The 13,168-nt window shown below is 40.2% G+C and overlaps 1 protein-coding gene across 1 annotated transcript in view; it reads right to left on the minus strand.

Moving 5' to 3' along the window:
• Window positions 1-13,168, minus strand: part of Efcab5 (EF-hand calcium binding domain 5) — a 119,931-nt gene that overhangs the window by 76,873 nt on the left and 29,890 nt on the right. Inside the window, 3 exon segments of the mRNA NM_001417684.1 lie at window positions 5,388-5,458; window positions 7,476-7,524; window positions 10,061-10,217. Of these exon segments, the coding sequence (NP_001404613.1) occupies window positions 5,388-5,458; window positions 7,476-7,524; window positions 10,061-10,217 (277 nt within the window).

Raw genomic sequence — 13,168 nt, forward strand, 5'->3', positions numbered from 1 at the left:
GAAACTAACTTTGTAATAATTTGTTGTAGCAACAATAAGAAAGAAATAGTGTGTGAATTAAATTCTAATAAAACTCTTACCAATGAAGTTTTTTTTTTTTTTTTGGAACTGGGGACCGAACCCAGGGCCTTGTGCTTGCTAGGCAAGCGCTCTACCACTGAGCTAAATCCCCAACCCCACCAATGAAGTTTTTAATAGCTCCATAATCATTGTGTGGGTTTGCTCATTTATCTTTACACTTCTGATATATTTCTCTTTTATGTATTCTCTTGCAATGTGCTTCCATAAGATTTAAGAGAGCACTGTCATCTTTTTAAAGTGTAAATTTTATAAATGTTATATTTTACCATTTAGAAGTATGAAAAGTAATTTTGATCTGGTTTTTTAATGTTTGTTTAATGTTGAAACCGGCTCAACCTTGTTCACTTGTTTCACTTACCTGCCATTCCTCTATCAGCCCTCTTAATATGCCTTGTCCTTCTACGTTAGGTGATTTGCTTATAAAGCAGATGTAGCTCCCCAGCCTGTCTAGGAAAAGCCACAAACCCTGAGGTGGACAAGTGACTTACTTTAAAACATTTTTGGAATTGGAAAGGAGGTTTACCAAAAAGCACACATGAGTGTCAGCTGTGTCTTAATTTAGAAATGCAAAGAGACTATTCATCTTAAAATTGGAAAAATTGGAAAAAACTGGTTGGGCTTTTTTTTTTTTTTTTGAGGTTTCTGATTTTTTTTTTTTAAATAACCTGGTCTTACTCTGTAGCCCAGACTGGCCTCTAATTCACAATTCTTCTGCCTCAGCCTCTCAGATACCAAAGATTGCAGGCATGTATCACCATGCCCAGCTGAGAGAGGCTACATTTAAGAGAGGACATTGTTAAAGAAATTCTCTCTCTCTCTCTCTCTCTCTCTCTCTCTCTCTCTCTCTCTCTCTCTCCCTCTCTCGCTCCCTTCTTCCCTCCCTCCCTCTATCTTTTCCTCTCCCCTTTCCTCTCAAACAACTAGAAGTCACATTTACAATGTCATTGTGATAATAGTGTTTTTGAGGAAATTCTGAGGGGCCAGAGGAAAACTCCGTGGCTCTGAGCACTTGCTATCCTACTGAAGACTGGGGTTTTCTGTTCTAAGCTCCAACATGGCAGCTCACAACCAGCTGTAACTAATTTCCCAGGAACTGTCACCCTCTTCTGGCCTCTAGGGCATCAGGCACATATACAGTGTGCTTACATACAAGCAGGCAAAGATTCATACACACAAAATAATAAATATTTTTTTAAAGATATCTTTATTTCATGTCGCTATACTGTAGCTGTTTTGAGACACCAGAAGAGGACATCAGATCCCATTACAGATGGTTGTGAGCCACCATGTGGGTGCTGGGAATTGAACTCAGGACCTCTGGAAGAGCAGCCAGTGCTCTTAACCACTGAGCCATCTCTCCAACCCAAAAATAATAAATATTTAAAAAATTCCAATGATGCTACTTTGGCAATGGTAGAAATGGGGACCTTGGAATAAATTCCCTCTTTATTGAACAAGAATTAATTAGTCACACCAAACTTCAGCTTTTCATTTCAGTGTGTAAGGCTAAATTTCATCCCCAAAGAACAAGACAACAAGAAAGCAGTTGTCCTTACCAGACTGTGAGGTTTTGCGCACACTCGCACGCGCACGCACACACACACGCACGCGCACACACACACACACGCACGCGCGCGCACACACACACAGATACACATACACACACACACTGCCTCCACCCGACTCCTTGTTCATTTGATTCTCCAGTAATTCTGGAAGTGAATTATTCCCAAATTGCCACGTGCTATTTCCAACCGAGTTTGTTAAACTAGTAAAGAAAGGCTTGGAGCTGTGCTGCCTCCCGCTTTTGCTTGTCTGATAGCAAAGGGAGGCTAGGTGATGCATTCAAGTAGGCATGTTCCTCGGGAGGTTCTTGTCAGAGAACACTCCTGGTTCCAGACAACCTGCATTCTGTAAAATGTTTCCTTTTCCTCTGGAGACAATGATGCAGATTTTTTTTTCTCATTTGGAAAATTGGCTACTTATAACAGAAACATTTGTCTCATAAGGAGCTGTATATTTGGCCAGCCATTTTAGAGGGGAAAACCAAGTTATATTCTTTATGTTGTTTGTTAAAATTATTTTCAAGCTCATCTTAAAATAAAAACCCAGGAGAGCCACAAACGCAGGTATCTTGAGAGCACCCTGTGAGCGTAGGAAGCACCTTTAGATGACCTCCTGATTTGTTTGCACAAAAATTAACACAAATGTTTCTAAGGTGGAGACTAGCTTTAATTTTTTTTTTAATTGAGGAACTTTGAGTTGGGCATGGTGGTGAACATCTTTAATCCCAGCACTTGGGAGTTCGAGGTCAGTTTGGTTAACAGGGTGCATTCCAGGACAGTCAGAGCTACACAGAGAAACTCCGGTCTCAAAACAAAACAACTCCCAAAATAATAAAAATAAATGACAAAAATAAACTTTGAGGAAATTTGAAAAACACTTATAACTGGCACTCATACACAATGCTAGCAATTCATAATGAGCATTTATAGTTCTAACTTAAAGTAAACATCAAAAGGTATTTGTTTCTACTTGTTTCAAGCTGGGGCTTGTCCCTGAGTGATCCCATTTTTTTTTTTTTTTAAAAAGCAGCTTCCTCCGTCCTCAGCACAAATGCTGAGGTAAAATGACTCATGTCTTGTTTGTGCAAGTGAACAACCATAGCACAAACCACAAGGCACAGACTGCTAAGCAACCTCTTTATACAATTAAGTATAACCACTTATGAACGTCAAGTTAAGTCAGGAACACCTAGACACACAGGGATATCAAAACTATAGCAGAAACACAGAGCCATGGACTTATTAACTATGCCAAACCAAAGAAGGACGCAACCACCTTCCTTGGTACTATCAAAGTCATTTTTCCCATCCAGAAAAAATGGTCACAGCAGTGTACCTGTGGCCTGGGCTCCAGTTCAAGTTTCTCCTTTCTAGGACAAGCAGACTGGTTCAAACAGACCCTAAAACTGCCCTCTCTTCCCCAATCCCGCGGCATTTGACAACTCTGCACCTCGAGGAACTCTGCACCTGTGGTTCTTAAAGCTTAGCGACCCTTCCAGAGACGGCTAAACCCTCCAGAGCTTAAACCAGAGATGGTTCCTTGAGTCTGATTCAGCTGCCTTCAGTATGGGCTCTCTGTGGACTCTTTACCCATTTGAAGCCATCCTGTAGCTAGCTAGCTCTCTCTCTCTCTCTCTCTCTCTCTCTCTCTCTCTCTCTCTCTCTCAAAGCGCACTATATTTTAATACTCTTAAAAACTATTAATACTGTTTAACTACTATTAGCAATAGTTATTAAGACTGGAATAAAAGAATCTACCATTGCTAGTAACTGTGTCTACCAAGAAAAAACAGTAATACTTGGTGAATTAAAGCCAAAGAAATTGAAGAAATTGAATTCATGACATCACACATTAAGTGGATGTGGATTAAGTGGAAAAATACTAATGTGCCATGTTGCCGACATAGCTCGCTCTCATTAGAAAAAATATGGTCACGCAATAAAGTATTTTAGCATAAAAATATTTAACCTCTATTAAAAAAAAAAAGCGAGGCTCAGGGAACATAGCTCAGAGGTGGTGACTGCCCAGCACGTGCAATCCCAACCACTGAAAGAAGAAAAAAAAATCAAATTGCAGATTTCTCATTCTTAGCAGCACTTTCTGAGTGGGGATAAGGTAGGAGGAGAGCACCGGTGCATTGCTGGTGGGAGAATAAATCAAAGCCATCAACGGCAAAGCGTGACAGCGGGTGCCCAGAGCTTTCAGCTCTCCTTTCTCAGACCTAGCCAGTTCCTCTTCTGGGAATCCATCCTAAACAAGGTACTGGTGCTCTGTCAAGCTCGCACAGCAGTTAGACTACACCAGACATTTCTGACAACTGAACGATGTCCTCCTACTTCTAGAGGCTGCACTGTTTGGATTGAAGGTTCAAAGAGTTGATGTCTGATAATGTCTCTTCCTTGGCTTGCAAATGGTTGCCTTCTTGCTCTGTCCTCACATTGACTTTCCATACATAAGAGAGAGAGGTGTGTGTGTGTGTGTGTGTTTGGGGGTGGGTTGTTATGAAGTCACTGGCCCTACTCCACTCCTATTTCTGAATATCTTTTCAATATACCCACTTTAGGCCCTAACTGTTTAGGGGTCAGGGACTTAACATAAACATTGAGAGGATGAGACACAGTGCTAAACTGTCAACAAAGATTTAGACGCAGGTATTGTCTTAGTTTTATTAGGGGTATGAGAACGTTACTGTTCATCAATAAAGATATGACTAAGTAATAATATAACCACGTAGCAAAGTATTACACTGCTATTTAAATGGTTTAGGGGCCAGGATAAGGAAGGAGCACTTTTCCCGGTTTCTCTAAATCACAAGCTTTCAGACCATGAAAGCTGAAAGGAAGGTGGCAGGCTGCCTAAGGGCCTCAGGACCTTAGCGCCCCCATGGTGCGGACTGCTTTGGGCTTCTTTTTTGCCTCATCAATAGCCTCCCGAAATGCCAGTAAGAACAGATAAAAGCAAGAATTTAAAACCAAGAAAGGTTTGGGCTAGCCAAAGGAATAAAAATGTGACTCGTTATTATGATCTGAGAAACGTATCACAGTGTCAACAGTGGATAGATGCTGGTAACAGAATTACAGCCTTAACATTTTTCTCTTTACCTGTTGGTTTGTAACACTCTATAATGAGCCCATATTACTTTCTTAGTGAGATATACTTCACATATGGTTATACTCTATATACTCTATCTATGGCATGGTCATCACCTTTAGTGGAGTAAGAGCGTATGAGAGGAAACAGGAAAGTTAAATTAACTCCTGGACTCAGTACAGAAAAATCGGAGGAAGAGAGGAAACAGAACACACAAAAGCAGGCTGTAGCAGACAGGATACTTGCCTAACAGAATGGCTTCTTTCATTATTTCATTCCATTCCATTCACACTTCCTCAGGTTTGCTAATACCATGTAGACCCTGAGTCTTAACTCTCGCTGTATTTGTATGATCAGATTTCACTGAACATAAGATGATGAGGTTTTTTTCTTGATGTTATCAGAAGGCATCAGTAGAAGTTTTTCATATTTTTGTATCATGAATGTCATGAATTGAAAGAAAATTAAGGAGCTATTTGAAAATTGTAACCCAATTTCTGAGGGGTTAAACATTTTGAAGCATGTATCTTAGAAATGATAAGGTTTTATTCTTTCATTTGATTTAATCCTCAGATCCTCTATGTGTAACATCTACCCATAGCCGATTGAAACTGGCAGAATAATTAAACATTAATAACGTAGCTCCTTACTTGTACAAACTGATGCTGGGTCAATCCTGGCTCCACTGATTTCATGATAATCAGATCTTTGCAACGCGATTCTAATTTTAGAGTAAAAGTTATTTGCTAATTAGTCTGGATATAATAAATTCATATTTTATACTTATAATATAGAACTTAAAATTATTCCCAACTAGTATCTATCCATAGTTATGGTGAATAATTTATAGTTGGGTAACATCCCAGTTGGTACCAAATGTTTTTCCCTGGCTTTATTTAACCAAGAAACCCCTATATTAAAAAGAATGAATCTAACTTTTTAATTATTAGGTTGGAATACAACACAAAGACATATGCATAATAACATAAATGACTAAAAACACAAAACAGTGGAGGTTTGTGAGAGTATTTATACCAGGAGATCTAAACCAAAGCCTCTCTGTAAACTTCTCTTTAAAAACATTTTTTAAAGATTTATTTATTTATTATATATAAGTACACTGGAGCTGTCAGACACACCAGAAGAGGGCATCTGATCCCATTACAGGTGGTTGTGAGACACCATGTGGTTGCTGGGAATTGAACTCATGACCTCTGGAAGAGCAGTCAGTGCTCTTAACCACAGAGCCATCTCTCCAGCCCTAAAAACATTTTTTTATTTTAAGAGATTTTTACTTTATTTTTAAAGATGAGTGTCTCTACATATTCTTAACTGTCTTTTTTTTCTTCCATTTTTATTAAATTGGGTATTTCTTGTTTACACTTAACTGTCTTAAAACTCACAGAGATCCACTGCCTCTGCCCAGTGAGCGCTGGGATCAGAGGTGGACACCCCCACATTCAGCTTAAAGTTTCTTTGTCTTTAATGTCTCTAAAATGAACAAACACCATGCAGATATGGCCTTTTAGTAAAAGATATAAATAATATGAAGGCTCTTCACCATCTCAGAAAATTGTTCTGATCCTAGCACCCAGGTAACAAGCCCGCTGACATGAAAATGGCTATAACTCTGGTCTGAGGGATCCAACACTATTTTCTGAATGCCACGTCAATACTTCCAGCAATCACACTTACCCACTGAGACATCTCTCTGGCTGTAGTTGCATATAATTTTAATGCCTCTCTTTGCATGTCTTCTTTTCCTATCTTTTCTCTTTCTCTTTTCTCTCTCTCTCTCTCTCTCTCTCTCTTCAAGACATGGTTTTTCTGTGTAACCTTGGCTGTTCTGGAACTTGCTCTGTAGATGAGGCTGGCCTCGAACTTGCAGAGATCTGCCTGCCTCTGCCTCCAGACTGCTGGGATTTGAGGTTGGGGATTTGGCTCAGTGGTAGAGCGCTTGCCTAGGAAGCGCAAGATCCTGGGTTCAGTCCCCAGCCCCAGAAAAAAAAAAAAAAGAGTGGAGCTTCCAGACTGCTGGGATTAAAGGCATGGTTACCCACTGCTCAGCAATGTTTCCTTTATTTTAATTATGGCATTACATTTTCTTCTAAATTCTGTAATTATTATTTTCTGGGAATGTCGTGGGATAGTAAAGGAGGTAATCACTTATCGGTAATATAAGGCAACACTGGACTAAAACAGGATGGTTGATTACTTCAGTGGTTTTTGACATTGTATCTCTGGAAAGAACAGGGGAAGCTAATTTATCTTTAAGTGCTTCCAACACTTAATATTGACTATATGTGGTGGTTTGAATATGCTTGGTCCAGGGATCAAGGTCCAGGATGTATGGCCTTGTTGGAGTAGGTGTGGCCTTGTGGGAGGAAGTGTGTCACTGAGGGGGTGGGCTTTGAGACACCCTCCCCCCATTAACTGCCTGAAGACAGTCATCTCCTGGCTGCAGTTGGGTCAAGATGTAGAACTCTCAGACCCTCCAGTATGATGCCTGCCTGGACACTGCCATGCTTCCTGCCTTGATGATAATGGACCAATCCTCTGAACCTGTAAGCCAGCCCCAATTATATGTTGTCCTTTATAAGAGTTGCCTTGGTCATGGTGTCTGTTCACAGCAGTAAAACCCTAACTAAGAAGTTTACATGGAAACCCTAACTAAGATACTATATGACTTCAGCCTCCCTCCTGAAAAATAAAAATGCTACAGGGATAGGCATACTTACCAAGATGCAGCTCTGGCTTCTGAAAAAAATCATAAAGGACATTCTGAATCTGCAGAGAGAGGAGGGGAGAGAACATAATACTCTTCAATGACCACATATTTAGTTTTTTAGCCTAAGAGCCATGTATGGTCTTTTACATTCTCATGTGTGCCCTCATTGATTTCTGTTCTTATTGTGTGAGGACCAAGACACTAGGAATAATCCCATTTTGTTCCTTCCAGGGAACATATCTAGGTTCTTGAAAGCAGGAAGGGAGACTATATGAGAGGAAGAAGGAGACACGAGAGAGGGCTTTGGAAAAAAAGAGGATGAATTAAGAACAAAGCATAATATACATCACATGCATTTTACATGATATCATACATCTTATATGACATTTATATTATGGTATTTATTTTATATATATTGTTATATTGTATCATATATTTCTTATATATGAAAATGTCATAAAGACATTTTACTTGAATGATAACTGAAAAATAAAAATCCTGTGACCCACCTATTCATTTTTCCTTCCCTGACGGCAACCCCATCTTTTTACTTTTTTCCTGTTCTACAATGTCACGCAATTGGAATCATATAATGTCCAGTCCTTTCTGCTTGGATTCTCCAACTTTGTATCATGCACTTAAAGTCTCTTCCATGTCTCTCATGGCTTGATATCCCCTCCCTTTAGGCACCCACATTCTACTGCTTGACACATGAATTGATTTGTAGCAGCCATTTAACGCAGGCTATCCAAACCACTCACTCGTGTGGGCAATTACTAGTAAGGCTGCTGCATTCATCAATACCCGGGAGCTGGTGTGGACAGGAAGCTAAGTAATTTGGGCAAATATAAAAGATTGTTATCATTGAATTGTACATTATAAAAGTATGTTTAGTTCATGTGTTTAAAATGAACACAAAATTACCAACTTAATTGTTTTTGTTTAGAAAGAGTGGCTTTTTTTCATGTGTGTGCCTGAATGTGTGTCTATGTATCCCATGTGCACCTGACACCCTCAGAGTCTAGAAGAGGGCATAAGATCCCCTGGAGTTGGAGTTACAGACGGTTATGAGGCACCACTGGGTACAGGGAACTGAATCAGGGTTCTCTGGAAGAGCAGCCAGTGAGTGCTCTTAAGTGCTGTGCCATCTCTCCAGCCCTACAGACAAGAGTTTTACAGTGTAGCCCAGGTTGGTCTCAAACCGATCATAATCTTCCTGCCTCAACCTCCCAAGTTCTAAGATAAGAGGCATGGATGAATTTAGTCATTTTTAAAGAATACATGTATGTGTGCGTGCATGTGTGTGAGAGTGTGTGTGCATGTGTGTGTGTGTGTGTGTGTGTGTGTGTGCGCGCGCAGTACAGTTTCATTTTGTGAGACATACACTTAGAACTTTCCTTTTCACAAACTTGAAATCCTACACAGACCAACTCCTTCTCCTCTCCCCCTTTCCCCTTGGAACTGCCATCCTGCCTGCTTCTCTGATGTAACTACTTTAGAAACCTCACATGTGTGAGAGAGCAGCATTTTTCTTCCAAGAGTTTGCGCAGTTTCATAAGAAACAGTCTTTCAAAGTGGTTGTGCAGCTCTGCATCCCAGTAGCAGTGAATGAGTGTTCGCACTACTATTCGAAGCCCTGGGCGTTAGGGCTGGGGGTTGTAACCAGTGTCATAGGTGGGGAGTGGTATCTCATTTCTATTTTAATTCACAATTCCTGACCCTGGTCAGAGGGCTCAGTGGGTAAGGATGCTTGCCACCGAGCCCGATGACATAAGTTTGATCCCTAGGACCCACATGGTAGAAGGGGAGAACTGACTCCTGAAATTGTTCTCTGACCTCCACTCTGGTGTGCACACACCCCCATCCTCATATGAATAAAAGTAATAAAAATGACCTACAACCCTTTAATGGCAGGTGATATTGGTATATCTTGATTTTTTATTTGCATATTATATATCATTGGTGAAGTGTCATGCATTTTGTTCAGTGTGTGTGTGTGTGTGTGACAGAGAGAGAGAGAGAGAGAGAGAGAGAGAGAGAGAGAGAGAGTGTGTGTGTTTTGTATATGTTATTCAGGTAAAGTCTCATCTACACAGATCAAACTGGTATTGAACTTGACATTTGTCTTCCTGCTTGATTATGTTGGAAACCCTTTTCAGAATCAAGATTTTTAAAAATCGGGTTGGGGATTTAGCTCAGTGGTAGAGCGCTTGCCTAGGAAGCAGGCCCTGGGTTCGGTCCCCAGCTCCGAACAAAAAAAGAACCAAAAAAAAAAAAAATCTTGTTAGATTTGTATTCTATTTTTTATATCCAAGAGAAAAATTTGAAGAAATCAGTAAACTCCTATGAAATAGACAAGTCAAGAATTAGTTTAGTTCGGTATTGTGAGGAATTTTTTTTTTTTTTTTTTTTTTTTGGAGTTGGGGACTGAACCCAGGGCCTTGTGCTTCCTAGGCAAGCGCTCTACCACTGAGCTAAATCCCCAACCCCTTGTGAGGAATTTCAAAGGAAGCTTCTGACATTTCACTTAACATGCTAGCAAGTTCCCTCTTAGCACACACCCCACATACCCTCCACATGTGCTCTCCCTCTTACCACGACTATTGGAATCATTCCTTTGGGGTTGAGAATCCATTCATTGAACTGCTCCTCCAGAGCCTGCTTTCTCATGGTGGCCACCTTGACTTTGACTGTGCTTATATACTCTCTTTGTTCTCTCTTCTGTTTCACTCTCTCCTTCATCTTGGATATTCTGGAGTATGAGAACACAAAATGCATGCTAAGAATCCTCGATTTGGTTCGGATAGTTCAGTGGCAGGATCCGGGGCCTAACTTAAACCCTGGAGCTGCCTTTCTTCCTCCAGCACTTCCTGCGTTCAGCACTCAGCTTAGCCTAATCTCTACTAAGAGTTCTCTTTCTACCTAAGTAAACAATATATCTAAGAGGTATTGGCGGGGATGTTAATTAACACAATAATTATGAAAGACTGGAGAAATCTGAAAAACATAGAAGTGTACCTACCAAAAGAGACAGCAATCTTATTCTTGGATATTTTCCAGAAACAAAACCTTGAAATCAGTTTGTTAAAAGAAGTTTGAATTCATGTATGAATTGCCACACAATTCATGGTAGCCAAATACAGAATCAATAATCAATTCTGAATGAACAAAGAAAATATGACCTATAAGCACAACAGATTATTATGCATCCTTGAATAAAACAGGATTCTGCTCTTTGTGAGACATGGATAGAACTGGAGAATTACGCTAAGTGAAATAAGCCAGGTACATGAAAACAGATGCCACAAGTTATTACTTAGATAGTAAAGTCTAAAAGAATCAAACTCATAGAAGCAGAGAGTACCATGGCAGTGACAGAGGCAATGATGGCCAAAGGGAACAAAAGACATTAATTAGAAGGAAAAATAGGTTTTTAAAAGTTCCCATTGCACAATAGTATAGTTTATAATAGAATCTTACATATTTAAATATTGCCAAGAGTATAACTTTCAAATGTTCTCCCCATAAGAAAATCTTGGCTATTTGAGGCAAAAGATGTTAATTAGCCAGATTTAATTATACATATCTATAAATCATAACATCACATTGCACCCTATAAATATATATAACTATAATTAACCAATTTATAGGGTTTTTTTGGTTTATAGGTTTTGTTTTGTTGTTATTGTTGTTGTTGTTGTTTGTCTTTTCCAAAAAGAAGAAGTAAGAACACACATGGAGGTTTTACTGCACATCTGCTCTGAAGCCTGAGGCTTTAGCTTCTTTCTTCCCTGGACATAGAAGTCATCGGAGGGACTCTGATCCTGAGACTAGGAGAGAAGCCTGGGAGGTGCCCTTATAAGAAAGAAGTGTGCCCAGTCACTCCGATGCTCTGGACCAGAGCCGAGGAATCTGCCTGGAGTGTATCTCAGCCTGTTGCTACTATCTAGCTGGAGTCAAATGTGTCTGCATCCCTGCTGAAGTCCTGAGTACAAGACTAACTATTGTCCTCGGCCACAGATGCATCACCAGGCTGAGAACAGAGAGAATGGAGGCTTCAATTGTCCCTGTGTTAATCATCGCTGTTAGAACTTCAAGAAAAAAAAAAAACAAAAAAAACAAAACAGCCAAACAAACCCCAAACTGTGTTAACTGAAATCAAATCACATGGCTCAGAGTAATAAAAAGAGTTGCGTTGAGCAAATTTTTTCTTTTTAGGTCTAACAACATTTGGAATACGTTTTCATCTTTCCATGAGGAAAGACTGAAGTAATCTAACAGATTTTTTTTTTTTTTTTTTTTAGTTCTTTTTTTCGGAGCTGGGGACCGAACCCAGGGCCTTTCGCTTCCTAGGCAAGCGCTCTACCACTGAGCTAAATCCCCAACCCCTCTAACAGATTTGAGATGGGAAAAAACCTTTCACTGAGAATGTGGACATTGGATACCTAACAGTCCAGAGGAAAGAACTGAATCGAAGATGAGCTCTATGCCCATATAAAACCTTTGTAAATCTCTAGGAATATAAGCCTTCAAAACTAAACTTTCAGGTTTGAAGACAGAAGCAGGAAAGCAGGTTGGCGGTGCAGAAGAGCCTTGCATGTACTTCTGAAAGAATGTTTTGAAGGAAGAGCTACGTTCCTCTAATGTTCCCACCACACAGCCAAACACCCAGCCCTTTCAGCTGTTCCTCACCCACCTCTTCCCATACTGCCTTCCTCTCTCTCCTCCCAGTACAGCATGTTTCCATTTCCATCTACATTCCAACATGGCTTTCTATTCTACCCCAGTGTCTTCTATCCAGCATTCTCTCCTTATGCATCCACTCATTCCCTTAGCCAAGCTCACTTATTACACAAGCGTTTACTGGGCATGTATTATGTGTTCTTCCATTAGAGAGCATAGCATCTAAAACAGAACACACGGGTGATTGGAACAGAACCATAAGTACTGAACGTCTTCAGATCCTCATAAAACACAAAAATAGATACACAAAGCTACTTTTCTGTCACATTTTCATCTGCTCAAAATGTTTCTCCCCTCGTTTTCCCACATGCTTTGGGTCTCAGCTGAGACATCACATTCTCCTACATCATGATGCCCATATTTAGAAAGAAAATCTAGGTTTGAGCTTCAGAATAACTGTGTATGAGCTTCCAAATATATTCAAACGCATTTTAAATTGATCATGTCATTCTTTCAGGGAACGGATAACATTTCTGTTGCCTGTGTTATTTTATGAGAATGCTTACACCGATCAACAGAATTCTATACCATCCAACCCTTTGTAACTTTGGGTAGTATAGAGTAGATGTAACCTACAAATGGATTCTAAGTATAGCTCCCAGGATGGGAAGATAGCTCCGCTGGCAAAGAGCTTGCCTTACAAGCTTGACGATCTGAGTTAGAGCCCCAGAACCCACATAAACAGAGGAGAAGGAAAAGGAAGAAGAAGAGGAAGAAGAAGAGGAGGAGGAGGAGGAGGAGGAGGAGGAAGTGGATGAGGTGGAGAAGCAAGAGGAGGAGGAAGAAAAGACAAAGTTAGGTGAGCACTGTGGGTGTGCACTTGTAATCCTGGCACTGAGGAGATAGCAGAAGCAGATGAATTCCAGGGGGTTGCTAGTCAGTCAACCTCACCTATGTGGTGAATTTCTAGTCAGTGAGAGACTCTGTCTGGAAAAAGGTGGGCAAGGCCTAAGAAATACA

The sequence above is a fragment of the Rattus norvegicus genome, chromosome 10 (genome assembly GCF_021556685.1).
Source record: "Rattus norvegicus strain SHRSP/BbbUtx chromosome 10, alternate assembly SHRSP_T2T, whole genome shotgun sequence".
Lineage (NCBI taxonomy): Eukaryota > Metazoa > Chordata > Mammalia > Rodentia > Muridae > Rattus > Rattus norvegicus.